We start from the raw sequence: 19121 nt of genomic DNA, 5'->3' as shown, positions 1-19121 counted from the left end.
AAATAGACCGCCTCCACATTTGCTCAAGCCAAAGAATATTAAGTTGATAGTGTTGCCCACAGGGTTTTTTTTTTTTTTCTGGGGCGGAGGGAGGGAGGGTATAGCTGCAGATGTCACAATGCAGTGAGTGACAAAGTTTCCAGCACTAACTGGCAGGTGCTACTGACTGCTCCCCAGGCATCTGTCCTCCCTCCATCTGCTGCCTCTAACCTCTACAGAGCTGCCATGGTGTAGCGCAGGGGGTGGTGGGTGCAGCCACAGAATGGCTCCCTCAGATCTGCTACAGTCACACAGTGAAGCAGATCTTTGTGCTGTGGCAGCAGCTGTTGCCAAAGCAATGCTTTTAAAAATCTGTGCAGCCAATCAAATCTTGCTGGGCGGAAGCCCTACCTGGCCCCACCCACTTTCTAAAAACACTTGGTGGCCATCAGGAAAGGTTTTGGTGGATACCATGGACCTCATGGGCACCATACTGGGGACCTGTGGTGTAGTTGTTAGAGCGATAGAATCATAGAGTTGGAAGGGACCACCAGGGTCATTTAGTCCAACCCCCTTTACAATGCAGGAAATTCACAACTACCTCCCCTCCACACTCCCAGTGACCCATACTTCATGCCCAGAAGATGGCCAAGATGCCCTCCCTCTCATGATCTACCTAAGGTCATAGAGTCAGCATTGCTGACAGATGGCCATCTAGTCTCTGCTTAAAAAATCTCCAGGGAAGGAGAGCTCACCACCTCCCAAGGAAGCCTGTTCTTGGCACTACAGTCTGTGAGACCCAGATTCGAATCCCCACTTGGCCATGGCATCTCGCTTGGTGACCTCATGCCTGTCCCTCTCTTTCAACTTTACAATGTTATGAGGATAAAACGGTGTGTGTGGGGAGAGAATGACGTTATAGGTTGCTTTGGGTCCCCACTGCAGAGAAAAGTGTCGTGTAGAATAATCACCCCTCCTCGAATGTCACTCTGCCTCCTGAAACAGGCTATAACATTTGTCTTCTGGCCTTTCTTAAACATTTCTCTGAATGGTAGCTTCCAAACCCTTCAGCTTATAATAGAGTGCAGGGAGAGACTTCTCTAGTAATAACAAGTATTTTCAAAGAGAGCCAACATGGTGTAGTGGTTATAGCAGGGGTTTCAAACTCATTTGTTACGAGGGCCGGATATGAGATAAATGTCACTTGGTTGGGCCGGGCCATGTGAACCATAAAATTTAATACCAGGTACCGGAGATACAACTTTATAAAAGACACAAAAAAAGCCAAATAATGATTGTTTTAAACTTTATTTTTTTACTTAAAATGCAAACATGCTTAAAACAATAACACTCTTACAGTATTTTCTTTTATTTAGCAGTCTGTGATAACTGACACCTGGGGGGGCGCTCAGCTGACGAGCCCACAGCTGGCTTGCCAGCCCAGATTGGGACGGGGTGGTGGTGGCAGTTGCCTTGGCTGGCTCCTGGGCCGGATAAGAGCTCTTGGGGGGCTGGATCCAGCCCCTGGGCCTTATAGCTGACACCCCTGGGTTAGAGTATTAGACTTAGGACATGGAAAACCCAGGCTCAGATCTCCCACTCTGATATGGAAGCTTGCTGGGCGATACAGTTGCCAGCTTAGGGTTGGGTAGTTCCTGGAGATTTGGGGCAGAGCCTGAGGAGGGTGGAGTTTGAGGAGGGAAGGGAGCTTAGCTGGGATGTGCTGCCATGCGGTCCACGCTCTAAAGTGGCCATTTCCTCCAGGGGAACTGATCTCTCTAGTATGGAGATCAGTTGTAATTGACAACCAGCATGGTGGTGTGGTTAATAGCGGTGGTTTGGAGCAGTGGAGTCTAATCTGGTGAACTGGATTTGTTTCCACATTCTTACACACGAAGTCAGCTGGGTGACCTTGGGCAAGTCAGTCTCTCTCAGCCCCACCTACCTTACAGGGTGTCTGTTGTGGGGAGGGGAAGGTGATCGTAAGCCAGTTTGAGTCGCCCTTAAGTGGTAGAGAAAGTCGGCATATAAAAACCAATTCTTCTTCTTCTTCTTCCAGAGATATCCAGGTACCATCTGAAGGCTGGCAATCCTGCTTGGTGACCTTGGGTCAGTTATGCCTGTCAGCCTATCCTACTTCCAGCATTGTTGGGAGGATAAAAAGGAGGAAATAATGTTGTTTGTTAATTTTATTTACTGTGTTTCTATCCTGTCTCTCCAGATCACAGCTTGAGGAACGAGATACATAACAATTGTAAACATTAAACCTGGCTTTGGCAGGGGAGTGAGGGTGAGGTTTAAAACTAATAAATAAATAAACAAATGGTAAAGGTAAAGGTCCCCTGTGCAAGCACCGGGTCATTCCTGACCCATGGGGTGACGTCACATCCCGACGTTTACTAGGCGGTGGTTTGCCAGTGCCTTCCGCAGTCATCTTCCCTTTACCCCCAGCAAGCTGGGTACTCATTTTACCGACCTTGGAAGGAGGGAAGGCTGAGTCAACCTTGAGCCGGCTACCTGAAACCAACTTCCGTTGGGATTGAACTCAGGTCGTGAGCAGAGCTTGGACTGCAGTACTGCAGCTTACCACTCTGCGCCACGGGGCTCCTAAAACAAATGGTAAATTTATAAAAATAATAAAGTGTCATCAAGTTGCAGCCAACCTATGGTTATTAGGTGCTTTGGAACACAGGCAGGATGGTGCTGCTGCAGCTGTCTTGTTTGTGGGCTTCCTAGAGGTTGGCTAGTGTGTGAACAGACTGCTGGACTTGATGGACCTTGGTCTGATCCAGCATGGCTTTTCTTATGTTCTTAAAGCCCTCTTGGGGGGTTTCAAGGCAAGAGATGAGCAGAGGTGGTTTGCCATTGCCTACCTCTGCATAGCAGCCCTGGTCTTCCTTCATGGTCCCCCATCCAAATACTAGCTGGTGCTGATCCTGTTTAACTTTTGAGCTTGGGCTAGTCTGAGCTATTTGGACTGCTAAATCAATAAAGCAATTAAGGACAATACAATAAATCTTAAGTATGAATGCCAGATATGCATCCAGTGGACACACAGCATAAGAACAGAGCTTATCGGGGTTCCTGATTGTGCATATGAGGATTTAGCAACGTGTATGCTGTTTGTCCCTGATCTGGATGGCCTAGGCTAGGCCAGTCTTGTCAGATTTCAGAAGCTAAGTATTTAAATGGGAAACCATCAAGGAAGTCTAAGGCAGGCAATGCAAACTGCCTCTGAACGTCTCTTGCCTTCAAACCCTATAGGGTCGCCCTAAGTCGGCTGCGACTTGATGGCATTTTCCACAACCACCATGCTGTTTGTGCTGTGTTTGTGGTGGAAGTGGTGGTGTAACGCGGGCCTAGCTGCTGAAAATGAGAGTGCTGTGCAAGCATCTTTCACAAGCTCACTTCCTGCTACCCTAAAAAGCACCATGATAATCTTCTTCGTGCCGCAGAGTTGGAAAACGCCAACTTTTTCTTCACGGTCACCTTGAAGGCAGCCGGCGACCATTTCTTTTAACGGGGCCTGAAGTATTTTTGATAGTGGTTTTTCAGTCTTTGATGTACTAAAATAATGGGAATGGTATTGGTGTTCGCCGTTTTATAGAGAACTTATTTCTAACGGTTTCCTTTTTGTAAATCTAATTGCTTTAGGTTCACCAAGAATTCACAGGCAATTGCTTTCCTTGCGCTTGCCAGTATTGCAAGCACTTTATATTCAGGTTGCTGACCTGAATCTGTTTTCCCTCACAGTAATTTTGTAGCTTCATAGAGCTTAGAAAAGCTGACAGAGATGGGAGAGGCAATATCCATCAGTTAGATTGCAGGCATTTCCTTTGCATCCTTTACAGATAAATTTTGGTGGGGGAGGGGGAGAGTCCTATTATTGATATAAAGCTGAGGTCTAAACAATTCTACATCTTTGGGTGAAGTACTCTTAAAGCTATTTTTGTTGCAACCTGTACCATGAATTGGGAGAACAATCTAATACTAATAGTAATATTTATATAATGCTGTCAGCATTCAGGGCACTTGACAGTGTAAGCCACATTACAGGTACCTGCCCCACAGTGTATACAATAGTGGAGGAAGAGCAGAGAGAGGAATGACTCAATCCCAGAAGACAAGAACATAAGATGCGCTCCCTTCTTTGTGAAAGAGGCATCGTTTTAAGATAGCGCTTGCCCCCTGCCATTTTTTGTTAAGTACATATTACAGATAGATGTAATTTAGATTAAACAGGAGCATCACGGTCACAAGGGTTGCTCATTTTTATTATCTGAGGGCTAAACTACCCATGATACTAGGGATCAGATGTGCATGCAAAAAGCAGCTATGGGGGACTGGGATCAGGTCTACAGCTCTGGGCAAGAGGGGATTAAACTCTTTGCCAGAAGAAGAGGGAGGAGGAGTTGGAGTTAGTTTTAATATGCCCACTTTCTCTACCACTTAAGGAAGAATCAAACCGGTTTACAGTCACCTTCCCTCCCCACAACAGACACCTTGTGAGGTAGGTGGGGCTGAGAAAGTTCAGAGAGAACTGTGACTAGCCCAAGGCCACCCAGCAGGCTTCATGTGTAGGAGAGGGGAAACTAACTCGGTTCACCAGATTAGAGTCCACCGCTCATGTGGGGGAGTGAGGAATCAAACCTGGTTCTCCAGATTAGGTGGTAGGTGGAAGAAGAGGAGTTGGTTTTTATATGCCAACTTTCTCTACCACATAAGGGAGAAACAGACCGGCTTACAATCACCTTCCCTTCCCCTCCCCACAACAGACACCCTGTGAGGTAGGTGGGGTTGAGAAAGCTGTGACTAGCCCAAGGTCACCCAGATGGCTTCATATGTAGGAGCAGGGAAACAAATCCAGTTCACCAGAATAGCCTCCGCTGCTCATGTGGAGGAGTGGGGAATCCAACCCGGTTCTCCAGATCAGAGTCCACCACTCCAAACCACCGCTCTTAACCACTACACCACACTGGTCATAATATGGGTAGTTGTATTCCCGTCTCCCTGCTTGAGTTTAACACAGCTAGGAAGATATTATTCATGAGGCAAATGATGCAGGGTAGAGTTCACAGTGACCCTCCCCATTCTCCAGCATCATGGCCTTGCTACATACCAGGGGACCCCGTGTCTCTTTATGCAACTGGGCTACAAGATTCTTTTCTCACTACTGCTGCTAATTTTCTGCTCCAGAGTATTCTCCCCCCACCCCCCCTCTAATCGAGCTCATTGTACTTTGGATTATACCTTTGCATCCTGCCTCCTTTCTTTCCAACACCCCTCCCACCTTCTGACTGAGGGATCTCCCTTCCTACTTATATCTCCTGAAGGGAGCTTTGACTCTTGGAAACTTATGCCCCCAAACTCCTGTTGGCTTCTAAGGTGCTACTGGACTCAAATCGAGATTAAATATTGTATCTAGGGTTGCCAACCTCCGGGTACTAGCTGGAGGCCTCCTGCTATTACAACTGATCTCCAGCCGATAGAGATCAGTTCACCAGGAGAAAATGGCTGCTTTGGCAATTGGACTCCATGGCACTGAAGTCCCTCCCCTTCCCAAACCCCGCCCTCCTCAGGCTCTGCCCCAAAAATCTTCCACCGGTGGCGAAGAGGGACCTGGCAACCCTAATTGTATCCCTTAATGTTTTTTTACACTTTGTAGAAGAAGAAGAGTTGGTTTTTATATGCTGACTTTCTCTACCACTTAAGGGAGACTCAAACTGGAAACAAATCCAGTTCACCAGATTAGTATCTGCCGCTCATGTGGAGGAGTGGGGAATCAAACCCGGTTCTCCAGATCAGAGTCCATCGCTCCAAACCACCGCTCTTAACCACCACACCACTCTGGTTCCCTCCCCAACATCCCCTCCCCAAGGAGTTTTCAGCAGCATGGGGAACAAGGAGACGGGTGTCTTTTGCTCTGTTTTCGATGTGGCTCGTTGTAGGGCAGCAGTGGAGGGTTTTTATGACGACGCCCATCCTCCTGTCCCCTCTTTCTGAACCCAAAATACAAACAAGCCTCCAGGTTTCTCAGATGCAGGAGCTCATCAGTCACAGAACCTCCTCGTTTTCACCATTATCCGCTTGTCAGGATAAATGATAATGCCAAGAGGCTGGCAGGGTAATGATTGACTGCCGTGGTAAATGGATTGCCACCCTAAACTATCAGTAGTGTAATGAGGATAGTGATGAGAGCCAGGAGAGGAGCGTTTTGTTACACGCATCCTGTAGTGTTTTTCGTTCCTCACCCCCCTTGAATTCTGATGCCACTCAGGAAGCAAATCTTTAGAATTAAGGATGGGTGGATTGAAAGTAAGTTCACATAATTTTATATTTTTGCTATTTGGCCTGGCCGTATTGGACTGTACCCTATGATCTGTTTCTGCCAGTGGAACAATACTTTAGGCAGAGGGGGATCTGTCAGTCCCTTACCATGCAGGTAACCCATTTCCCTCCAGTGCTGATCATGGTAGTCCCCTGACCCCAAGGTCACAAAACAACAATTGCAATATAGGACAAGAAGAAGAAGAGTTGGTTTTTATATACCGACTTTCTCAACCACTTAAGGGAGAATCAAACCAGCTTACAATCACCTTCCCTTCCCACAACAGACACCCTGTGGTGTAGGCGGGCTGAGAGAGCTGTGACTAGCCCAAGGTCATCCAGCTGTCTGCATGTGTAGGAGTGGGGAAACAAATCCAGTTCACCAGATTAGCTTCCACTGCTCATGTGGAGGAGTGGGGAATCAAACCTGGCTCTCCAGATCAAAGTCCATTCAGACAAGAATGACAGATTACAAAAAAATTATTCAACTGCTGGTGGAGGACGGCAACAGAAGGAGACAGAAGAGTCTCCTTGCAAGTTCCAGAGTTGTGATGCTACAACCGAAAGGTGTCTCTCTTGGATTGCCACCTGCCGAATTTCAAAAGGCTGAGGCACCTGAAACAGGGCCTTGGAAGATAACTGTAATGGTTGGGTAGGTTCATAAGGGAGTGGGCGGTCCTGCTAGTTTAACTGTGCCCAGAAACAGATTGGGAGCTGGTATAGACTGGCCAAGAGTGGAGTGATACAGTCCCTGCAACCCATTCCAGTCAACATCCTGGTGGCAGCATTCTGCACCAGTTGAAGTTACTGAATGTTTTTTCAATGGCAGCCCCACATAGAATGCATTGCAGTAATCTAATCGAGATGTAGCCAGGGCACGCATCATAGTGCCCAGGAAAGGCCTCAGCTAGCTAACTAGTTGAAGGTGGTAAAAGGGGCTCCTGTCCACAGCTGCCACCTGCTTATTCAGCAGTAAGTCTGGATCCAAAACTACTCCCCAACTGTTCCTTCAAGGTGAGTGCAACCCCACCCAGAATGGCTGACACTTTAAGTGCTCCCCTGTCACACTTCTGTCTCGTCAGATTTCAGCTTCAGTTTGTTAGCCTGCCTCCACCCCACAATTTCTCTCTGCATCGATTCAGGTTTTCTACAGTCTTGAGAGTTTTCTTTCTCCTTCCGGTATGCTGCGCTTAGATGGGGTGATCATAGATAGATATTCCTGTTGCTCATGCTCTTTGTTCTGCTAATACTCATTTGTACTTCAAACTGCATGTTTTCAACGGACTCTTTTTCATGCTCATAATTTTGTCACCTGCTTTTCTTTGCTTGGAATTCTCTTCCATGGGCTATTCAGCTAGATATTTCTCTTTGAAGAAGCCTGCCATTTTTTTCCTGGGTTTTCATCCTCCCAATATTTTCTCCCAGCTGTTATTCCTGTTTTTTTTTTTTTTTTAAAGATACCCCAGCAATTGACAAGCTGCTTCTGTCTTTTTGGACTGAGTGCCCACGGGTGATGTGTACGGCACCAGTAGATTGAATGTGCTTTGGAAAGAGCTAAATAGTAATAATAAATAAGTGGTACTACTTCTCTTGAATGCAGTTTGGTTTTCAAATGAAATGGGAAATATTTCTGTAATTGGCATAATTTATTCTGCTTGTAATGAATTTCCACCCCTACCCCCCAAGATGGCAAATTTAGTGGTTCGGCTTGCAGTGAATGACAGCCCTTGTTCTCTGGATCAATGGGCGTAGAGTTCTGCCATTTGTAAATCTCCTGGGCAATTAGAGCATTGCTTAGTTTGTGAGGTAGGAAGCGCTTGCGAGCCCTGCAACAAAGCGTTGCTCGTACTGTGTGGCTAATGAGGATAACCTATTTGAAACGTTAAAGATAACTTTCTGCACATGTTTTTATATTTGCATATTGCCTATCTATTAAGTAGCTGGCCGGCTAACATCTACACCAGCGGTTCCCAAACTGTGATCGACAGAGCACTTGGTGTTCCACGAAACATCTCCTAGTGCTCCATGACAAGATTAGAAAGAAAAATACTACTGTCATTTGGTTTAGTATATAGGTGCTTGGTGAAAATTAGTGCTCTGTGATGAATCATAGAATCATAGAGTTGGAAGGGACCACCAGGGTTATCTAGTCCAACCCCCTGTACAATGCAGGAAATTCACAACTACCTCCCCCACACACCACCAGTGACCCCTACTCCATGCTCAGAAGATGGCCAAGATGCCCTCCCTCTCATGAACTGCCTCAGGTCACAGAATCAGCATTGCTGACAGATGGCCATCCAGCCTCTTCTTAAAAACCTCCAGGGATGGAGCACTTACCACCTCCCAAGGAAGCCTGTTCCACTGAAGAACCTCGCTGTTAGAAAATTCTTCCTAATGTCTAGACGGAAACTCTTTTGATTTAATTTCAACCCGTTGGGTCTGGTCCGACCTTCTGGGGCAACAGAAAACAACTCAGCACAATCCTCTATATGAACAGCCCTTCAAGTACTTGAAGATGAATTTCTCTCCTGAAAAGTGCTCGATGACTCAAAATGTTTGGAAACTGCAGATCTACACTTTTTAACGACATTTTAAAAATCGATTAACATTCATTTCCAATTCCACAGAATCTTTGAGCTAAAATGGTAACAGCTGATAGTGGCTGAGCCCCCTTTCAACAAAGCACTGAGCTTCCCCAGGTAGATGGATGGTTGAGGTTTGAGACTCTGTGTCAGTCCTGAACTAGAGCAGGGTAGTGCTTTGGGTGTTGGACTAGGATTCGGGAGACCCTGCTTCAATTCTCACTCTGCCATGGAAACTCACTTGGTGACCATGGGCCAGTCACTCTCCCCAGCCTCACGGTGGTGTTGTGAGATTCAAATGGAGGAGGGGGTGAATGATGCGGTAAACTGCTTTGGGTCTCTCACTGGAGAGAAAAGTGGGGTATAAATATTGAAAGAAAGAAAATACAGCCCCCTTGGTGGTAGAATTTACACTTTTCACAGCAGTCATTTTTTTAACCTTAACGTGTTCGTAGACCAGATCCACTTATTAAGATTTTTTTTTAAATTTGTTTATTTTTCAACATATTATAAAACATATAACAACATACAACAAAAGGCATACAAACCACATGCCGTAACCATTCTGCCTGTCAATGCATCTCTAGGACAAGTTACTGTTTATGAATAACTGGAATGGGTTTATAATCTTTCTAACCTAAACTGTTAAAAAACTATTAGATGTTTCCACAACATAATATTGATTGGTTAAAACTGCATTGACCTAGTATATATTTATATATTTGCTGATGTCAAAAGTTAGCTTATATGGATACTTATTAAGTTTTTAAGAAGAAGAAGAGTTGTTTTTTTATATGCCGACTTTGTCTCCCTTTTTAAGGAGAATCAAACCGATTTACAACCCCCTTTCCTTCCTCTCCCCCACAACAGACACCTTGTGAGGTAGGTGGGGCTGAGAAAGCTCTAACAGAGCTGTGTCTAGCCCAAGGTCACCCAGCTGGCTTCATGTGGAGGAATGGGGAAACCAACCCGGTTCACCAGATTAAGAGTCCACCGCTCATGTGGAGGGGTGGGGAATCGAACCCAGTCCTCCAGATTAGAGTCCACCGCTTTTAACCACTAGCAGTGCTTTGGACCTACAGAAGATTATGCCCGTGTTCCCCTTCCCAGTTTGTGCCATGGGGTAGTGGAAACACGCTTCAGAAATCTGCAGAGGCACTAATGGGCTCAGGCCAGGCTCTCTGCAACAGTTCTTTCTCACACGTCTACCGATGCTCAAGTGTCCCTATTAGCATGGTGTTGATGGCTGCCCCCGTCATGCCATCCCTATCACGTGGATGATTCCTGCAGGAACACTTCAGTTCCCATCACCTTTCAAAGTCAGTTCCGGATTAGCAGCTGGGGGTATGGCGTTCGGATTCATGGCCGTGTTCTCCTTGCCACCACACAGTGCATAGTTAAATTGTTGCCACAGGATGTGGTGATGGCTGACAACTTGGAAGGCTTTTAAAGGGGAGAGGACAGATTCCTGGCGGATGGGCCTGTCATTGGCTGCTAGTCGTGATGGACATTCATTCCCTCCATTACCAGAGGGAACATGCTTCTTTAGATCAGTTGCTGGGGAGCACGGGCAGGAGGATGCTATTGCAGCCATTCTGCTTGTGAACATAAGGAAAGCCATGCTGGATCAGACCAAGGCCCATCAAGTCCAGCAGTCTGTTCACACAGTGCCCAACCAGGTGCCTCTAGGAAGCCCCACAAACAAGACGACTGCAGCAGCATCCTGCCTGTGTTCCAAACACCTAATATAATAGGCATGCTCCTCTGATCCTGGAGAGAATAGTTATGCATCATGACTAGTATTCATTTTGGCTAGTAGCCATGGATAGCCCTCTCCTCCATGAACATGTTCACTTCCCTCTTAAAGCCTTCCAAATTGGCAGCCAGCCCCACATCCTGGGGCAGGGAATTTGACAATTTAACTATGTGTTGTGTGAAGAAATACTTCCTTTTATCTGTTTTGAATCTCTCACCCTCCAGCTTCAGCAGATGACCCCACATTCTGGAATTATGAGAGGGAGAAAAGCTCCTCCCTGTTCACCCTCTCCATACCATGAATAATTTTATAGACCTCTATCATCTTCCCTTAACTGTCTTGTTTCCATGCTAAACAGCCCTAAGAGTTTTAACCGCTCCTCATAGGGCAGTTGCTCTGTGATCGTTTTGGTTGCTCTTTTCTGCACCTTCTCAAGCTCTCTAGTATTCTTTTTATGTGTGATGACCAGAACTGTACACAGTATTCCAAGTGGGTTCTTACCATAGATTTGTACAAGGGGAAGTAGGGGCAGCTGGGCAGCAACTGGGTGAACAGGAATGTTGGACTACACGGGCCTTTGGTTTGATCCAACATGGCTCTTATGTTCTTAATTGCGCCACAAACAGGGATGACTTTCAGGGGTTTGTGTTCATGCCTCTGTACTGCACCACGAAGCCGGAAAGATGTGCAACAGGTTGATCTGTAGCTGCCACTCATGCATCCTTTTGACCTGGCTGAACTAATTAACGATAGCGCATGACTCTGCTTGGCCGTAGCTTGGAGTCTTCTTTACATTGTTCAGGGCCGAATTGGCCACGTGAACAGTATTATTAAAGTAGAGTCTTCTGTATGTTTCCCCAGCCCCCACTGGCACAACAGACATCAGGATGGGTGCTCAGCAAACCCTGGCCTCCATTTTCTCCCCCTGTCGTTATTGCCAGTGGCTGATAATGGAGCATGCTAAGGGTCACTCCTTTGCATTGTGCCAATGAAAAACACTTTGTGTACACTGGGGATGAATAAATGTTAATGCGTCCTTGCAGATTCCTGCTTGCTGGCAACTGTTGAACTGGATCATGTCTGCAAGTTTTCCTTATTATCTGACGCTCTGCTAGTCTGCGCGTTCCCTCAGGATTAATTTACAAAACCTCAGTAAAATGTTAATGCATTACCGCCGTCTCTCTTTCCGCTCTTTTTAGAAATGGCTGTTATCGAAACATCAACAGGAAAATGTCTACATGTGGAACACTCGGGTTCCCACTTAACAGTAGAAGAAAAATATTTTCTTCCTGATGTAGCAGGTCTCATTGGCACGCTTCTAGTCCTGCGTCGTAGATCAAGGTTATCTTGTTCAGTTATTTAATATAAATGTTTGTCGCTGGCAGGTGTCTGCTCGGCACAGTAGCCAAGCATGCTTTGTGTTATCATTCAACATTTAACCAAGCAAAGAGAGGACGTAATTATCATTTGACTTCCTTTGAGATGGCTGCCATCCATTTCTGTGTTGTGGTAAGCTCGCTCTTCAGATATGCCAGGGCTCTGTACAGTTTGCTAGCTGATGGTGCTGATGGAGTTGCTTGAATTCTAAGTGCTTACTAGGTACTGGAATCTATGACTGGTGGGTCGGGAACGCATGAATATAGCCAGCAAAGGAAAAGGTCTGGCATTTGGAATTGGCTAGCTTTGGGGCTGCCAAGGCGATGTTGTTGCTTTGAAAGGAATTCTAGAATGTGGCTAGTCTGTGAAATGCCAAGCTATTTTGGTCCTCTATACTTGTTTGCAGCACTGATCCAAGGTAGGAAGTATCAAGTGAGAATCTTGGATTCTTTGGAGGATGGATGATAATGACTTTTTTGTGTGTGGAGGGGCCGTGGCTCAGTGCTAGAGCCTCTGCTTGGCATGCAGAAGGTCCCAGTTTCAATCCCCGACATCTCCAGTTAAAGAGACTAGGCAAGTAGGTGATGCGAAAGATCCCTGCCTGAGACCCTGGAGAGCCGCTGCCAATCTGAGTAGACAATACTGATTTTGATGGACCAAGGGTCTGATTCAGTATAAGGCAGCTTCATGGGTTCATGCGATATTGCCTTGAAGGTCACATGAACGCATGAAGCTGCCTTATACTGAATCAGACCCTTGGTCCATCAAAGTCAGTGTTGTCTACTCTGACTGGCAGCGGCTTTCCAGGGTCTCAGGCAGAGGTCTTTCGCATTACCTCCTTGCCTAGTCCCTTTAACTGGATATGCCAGGGATTGAACCTGGGATTGAACCTTCTGCATGCCAAGCAGATGCTCTACCACTGAGCCACTGCCCCTCCCCAGCTAATTAGGACTGGGCTCTTAATTTACCCAGTGTGGTGTGGTGGTTAAAAGTGTCGGACTCGGATCTGGAAGATCCAGGTTCAAATCCCCACTCATGCTGTGGAAGCACACTGGGTGGCCATGGGCCAATCACACTCTCTCAGCCTAACCTATCTCACAAGGTTGTTGTGAGGATAAAAACGGAGGAGAGGAGAAGGATGTAAGCCACTTTGGGTCCCCATTGGGGAGAAAGGCGGAGTAGAATGAATTGAATTAAATTCAGCTGGTGTGTTTTTATTCCCACTCTTCCTCCAGGAAGCTCAAGATGACATGCATGGCTATCCTTTCCCTATTTTATTGTCCTCTGAGATAGGTTAGACCGAGATGAACGACTAGCCCAAACACACAGTGAACTTCACAGCAGAGTGGGGATTTGAACTTGGGTCTCTCAGATCCTAGTCTGATGCACTAAGCCCTGGCTGTCATGATCGACACTATACTAGCCCAGTCTCATGTACTGTGACTTTAATGAGGGGTGTATATTATAAGTAAATGTGCATAGGATTGCTAGATTCAAGACAAACAAGATTTTCAGGGTATATCTGACAAAGGGAGCTTTGACTCTAGGAAGCTAGAAGGGCCATGGCTCAGTGGTAGAGCATCTGCTTGGCATGCCGAAGGTCCCAGATTCAATCCCTGACATCTCCAGTTAAGTAGGTAATGTGAAAGACGTCTACCTGACCCTGGAGAGCCACTGCCATTCTGAGTAGACTATACTGACTGATGGACCAGGAGTCTGATTCAGTATAAGGTGGCTTCATGTGTTCAAGCTTATACCACAAAAATCTTGTTGGTCTTTAAGGCACTACTGGGCTGGAATCTAGCTCTCCTACTGCAGACCAAGATGGCTACTAACAGAAAATGTGCATAGGATTGTGTCCCAAGTCCCTGATGTCCTCTCATTCCAAGGAAACCTGCTTTATGGATGACTGCCCCTGAAACTGCCTACTATGGGAAGCACAAAACAGTATAATTTGAAAGGAAACAAACTTCTCTCTCCAATAATTGTGTTTTAAAAAATATTTATTAAAAGAAAATGAGAATATAACAATAAAAGAGAACGGAAATATAACATTACTAAAATATACATATTACAAATTCTTGAAAATAAACTAAAACCATGCTGCTAATATAACTAAATATCCATATCAGCTTAAAAAAAAAATCTGGTAAGATTTATTAGCAGTACATTTCAAGATGTATGGCTGTGTTAACCAGGCAAAACATTTCTAAGCCGACTTTGCTATCACAAAGAACAAATCATGCATTAGTGATGGTGGTGTAATATGTTTTTTTTTTTTTAACTCTTCTAAACTCCAAAGTCTTGTGACAGTTTCTGATCAGCCCAGCCTTGGGATTAGCAAGACATGCTAATACACTGTCCGTCTGAAGACACATACTGGACTGATGATCTGCTAGCGTGAATTTTATGCAATTATGTGTCCAGTGGCTCCTGCGCTCTACACTGAGCGTCTTCGAGTCCTTCTTTGAAGCGAATGATTGGGCGACTGAAGAAATTTGGCTTTGAAATGGGATTTTTACTGGATTCCCCTCTCGCCATTTGCTGAACTATTTGCTTTGGATGTCTCCATGATGTCTTATTGATGATTTTGAGATGATTTGTCAATATGCATTTATGAATTGATTTGGATGTACTTATGCATTTTGCAATACAAATACACGTTGACTATTTATATAATTTCACAAAGATTATTTAATATACATATTGCTATTCATAGTTTGTAATGGGTTGGGATAAAATTGCTTTATGATATTACTGTAGGTAAAGATGGTCCCCTGTGCAAGCACCGGGTCATTACAGACCCATGGGGTGACGTACATCTGACGTTTACTAGGCAGACTTTGTTTATGGGGTGGTTTGCCATTGCTTTCCCCAATCATCTACATTTTACCCCCAGCAAGCTGGGTACTCATTTTACCGACCTCAGAAGGATGGAAGGCTGAGTCAACTTTGAGCTGGCTACTTGAAATCGACTTACTTACTGTACATATGCAGTTTTGATTGCTGTATCCATTTAGTCATCAGTGTCACTATTTTTTCTACAGCCTTGAGATCTGCCAGTTAGCTATGTAAGCTCCTGAGCTTGGCTTCTGGGCAATGAAGGTGAGAGGCCAATAAGACAATTTTAACCTTACAATATATGTCTTGGGATCTGATTGCTACACCAACCTGTACTTGGTTCCCCAAGGACTGGCTTTCCCAGCATGCATATGCAGAGAGCCAACGTGGTGTAGTGGTTAAAGTGTCCGACTAGGATCTGGGAAACCCAGCTTCGAATCCGCACGCTGCCATGGAATCTTGCTGGATGACCTTGGGCCAGTCACACACTTTCAGTGTCTACCCTGGCAAGTATTTTGATGGTGGACCTCCAAGGAATACCAGGGGTGGGACACGGAGGCAAGCAATGGCAAACCATGTCTGAACGTCTCTTGCTTTGAAAACCCTATGGGGTCGCCATAAGTCAGCTGTGACTTGACGGCAAAAAAAAAAAAAAAAAAGATTGCAGCGATGGAAAAAAGCTACCTCACTTGAATATCCATCATACAGCTGTATTGGGGGAAAATGCTATGTGACTATTAGGTATAATCAATAAGGGTTTTTTTAAATCAAGAAACTCAGTCTTCTGCACAAAACTGTCTGATGCAATTCCTCTATTGAACACATGAAGCTGCCTTATACTGAATCAGACAATCAAGGTCCATCAGAGTCAGTATAGTCTACTTGGACCGGCAGCGGCTTTCCAGGGACTCAGGTAGAGGTCTTTCACATCACCTACTTGCCTAGTCCCTTTAACTGTGTAGTCTCTTTAACTGGAGATGCTGGGGATTGAACCTGGGACCTTCTGCATGCCAAGCAGAGGCTCTACCACCGAGCCAGAGCCCCTCCCCTATTGTTTCTGTTTTGCAGTGCAATAGAGGAATTGCCTTTTTATAGGATGTGAAGGATAAGAGTGTGTTCTGGCATGAGCAAAGCACACCAGATCAAAAGTCGTTCTGCCAATAAGTTGGAAATTGTGGTCGTTGAGGTTTCAAGGCATCTTTTCCTCTGGCTTGGAGGGTACGGTGGGATACTGGTGTTCATCCTTCCCCAGTAAAAAAATACTTTATCCAACCAGAGGTAACATGGTTAGGATAGTCAGTGTGGCATAATGTTGGGCTAGAATCTGGCAAATTTAGGTTCTTATCCTTACTCCACCATGAAGCTTATTGTGGGGATAAAAGGCGGTTTGGGAGAACCATGTACGCCGTTCAGTGTTCTGAGGATGAACAGCAGGATAAAAATGTTTCAGATGGACACATAAACTTGGAATTAACTCAGTTGCGTTATTTCCGTTTAACTGAAAAAAATGTTTTTAAAACCAATGGCTCAGTAGGGATGGGAAGAGCAGTCTTAGCAATTACCATTGTAGTAAAATATAGGTGTTTTTTTTTTGTTTTTTGTTTTTTTGCTGCGCTATTATCGCTTTGCACCCTAACAGCTGGAGTCCCCGTTAAAGTGAATCCTTGGCAGAAGACAGCATGAGAAAGCTGAAATTAGCAAGAATCAAAAATTCTATTCCTACTGAAATCCTTTGGCCCTGGTACCAGGGCTGTAGGAGCAGCTCCCCAAGATTTTCTTAGAGGTAGGGTTATTTCTGCAATTTGCAGCGGTGCCGCTGACATGCCACTGAAATAACAGATAACAAGCCATCTACCAAAGTATTGTGAAATAGCATGCTACCTTTTCTCCATTTGTCATCGGGCGTCTTCGCCTGTGTCAGAAAGCAACCTGCAATGTAATGACAACCGCTCAAGTCATGGGATGACCGGCTTGGATCCCACCTAGATTTCCACAAGCTCAAGGAGGGGGGGGGATTTTCATCATTCCTCTCTCACGAGAGACCTCTGGTTCCCCCTAAGCTACTCCTGGGGGTGCCCCATTCTCCAGGAGCAGCATTGCAGGGTATATTTTGGACATGAGGGGGGACTTCAGGTTGTGGTATATATCCTGGTTTTAATGAAGCACAACAGAAACTTGTTCTGCACTGCCACGATGACATTGGGGGTTCATTTATAGAATACTCTTCTTGCTGAGCAATTGTGACCATTTTTTTTTAAAAAAATCTATCACATAGAACTACCCTGATGCGGATAGCCCAATCTTGTTGGATCTGGGAAGCTAAGCAGGGTCTGCTCTGGTAACTACTTGGATGGGAGACCACCAAATAAATCCAGGGCTGCCACGTAGAGGCAGGCAATGGCAATCCCCTTCTAACCGACTCTTCCTTGAAAACCGTACAGGGTTGCCATAAGATGGCTATGACTTGACAGATGATGATGATGATAATAATAATAATACAAGCTTTATCTGGAAGGGACAATAACAACCCAACTGAGAACTGTGATTTCTGATAACTTTATTTTGTGTTTGCTGGTTTAGGAAATGCCTGTTAGCTCTTACGCTTTTTTTTTTTTTTTTAGGGCTCATTTTGAAAAGCTCCCTGATTTAGCCATTTGATCAGAAGCAGTTGTCAGAACTTCCTTTCTAGCCCTTCTGACTTTTATTTTTAAAGATCTCTTTTCTCTGGGCTTCGTGAACTGTTTGAAGTGTACACAAGCAGGAGGATCCAGCAAATTATTTTTCCCTAGAAAATGCCTTTCCATAAGGCAGGGTAAAACCTACATCCTTTCCAATAACCGTTAATAGGCATGCATTCTTCTGCTGATGGCTGGGTCATTTAAGTTGTTTTTCCTAAATATGGTCCAATTCCTTTCTACTTCTTGGCTTGCTGATGAAGCACATTTGAGTAGTTCCAAGGGATGCTCAGGGCAGCATGCGTGGATGCTCTGTGTGTACACTGGGAGGAGAACAGGGTACTCCAAAGGGCCTGTTGCCATGCAAAGTGGTGGGTTGGGCTCCGGAACCCTGATCAAGGGTTCTCTTCACATGTATCATGATGGATCTGTTCAGAGGCGGAGACAGCACAGTGTGGATTCATGTTCTTCTGTACTTGCAGGAAAGGTTGAAGGAGCTGGATATGTTTAGCCTGAAGAGGAGAAGACTGAGAGGTGATATGATAACCATCTTCAAGTACTTGAAGGGTTGTCATTTAGAGGATGGTGCCGAGTTGTTTTCTGTTGCCCCAGAAGGTCAAACCAGACCCAATGGGTTGAAATTAAATCAAAAGAGTTTCCGTCTAGACATTAGGAAGAATTTTCTAACAGTTAGAGCAGTTCCTCAGTGGAGCAGGCTTCCTCGGGAAGTGGTAAGCGCTCCTTCCCTGGAGGGTTTTAAGCAGAGGCTAGATGGCCATCTGTCAGCAATGCTGATTCTATGACCTTGGGCAGTTCATGAGAGGGAGGGCATCTTGGCCATGTTCTGGGCATGGAGCAGGGGTCACTGGGTGTGTGCGGGGGAGGTAGTTGTGAATTTCCTGCATTGTGAAGGGGTTGGACTAGATGACCCTGGTCATCCCTTCAAACTCTATGATTCTAGTTGATCTTTCCAGTAGTGGGGAAGAAAACTTGTATGGCTGGAGGAGCTTAATGTGTACATTGGAACCACAATCCGGTGCACCGTTGGCTTTGTTTTCAAAAGCACTAGTAATTTTATCCATTGCCATACCTTAATTAGGTTTTGCGGCTTGACCCATCAACAAAAGTGCACATTAAGATCTGAACTTTTATTTCTGCATGTTTCCAGTGGCTTCTACTTAAGGGTAAGTGTGAGCACCCACTAGTTTATAACCCACTAGTACCATAACACTGCCTTCCACACTGTGTGTTTTCCATGGACTGTGATTTCATTTAAGTGGTTTGGATAATATTCAGATGTTCAACAGAGTTGACCTTCTGAACCCTCAGAGGCTCTCCCATCTCCTGCTTGAACAGGCTTTTAATAGCTGATAAGAGTTGAATGCTTCCATCATTGCTTAATAAGTAAATGGTGAAAGAGAAAAAACCAACAACTGTTCTACGTACATAAAATTTTTGGTCCTGTGAGAATAAAAGCAGTAGCCTTCTTGGAACAGAGCTGAAAACACACACATGGATTTTATCCAGCATGTGTATCCCTGAAGACCTCTCTGGATTATATCTGCTTTATTAAATTGTAAC

The 19121-nt window shown here is 45.2% G+C and overlaps 1 protein-coding gene across 1 annotated transcript in view; it reads left to right on the top strand.

Moving 5' to 3' along the window:
* LOC130478222 (multiple epidermal growth factor-like domains protein 6) overlaps positions 1-19121 on the top strand; it is a 239285-nt gene that overhangs the window by 18260 nt on the left and 201904 nt on the right. Inside the window, 1 exon segment of the mRNA XM_056850373.1 lies at positions 10424-10444. Within this exon segment, the coding sequence (XP_056706351.1) occupies positions 10424-10444 (21 nt within the window).

Source organism: Euleptes europaea, chromosome 5 (genome assembly GCF_029931775.1).
Source record: "Euleptes europaea isolate rEulEur1 chromosome 5, rEulEur1.hap1, whole genome shotgun sequence".
Taxonomy (NCBI): Eukaryota; Metazoa; Chordata; class Lepidosauria; order Squamata; family Sphaerodactylidae; genus Euleptes; species Euleptes europaea.
Note: the sequence above shows the minus strand (reverse complement) of the source record. Positions and strands in the feature narration are given on the sequence as shown.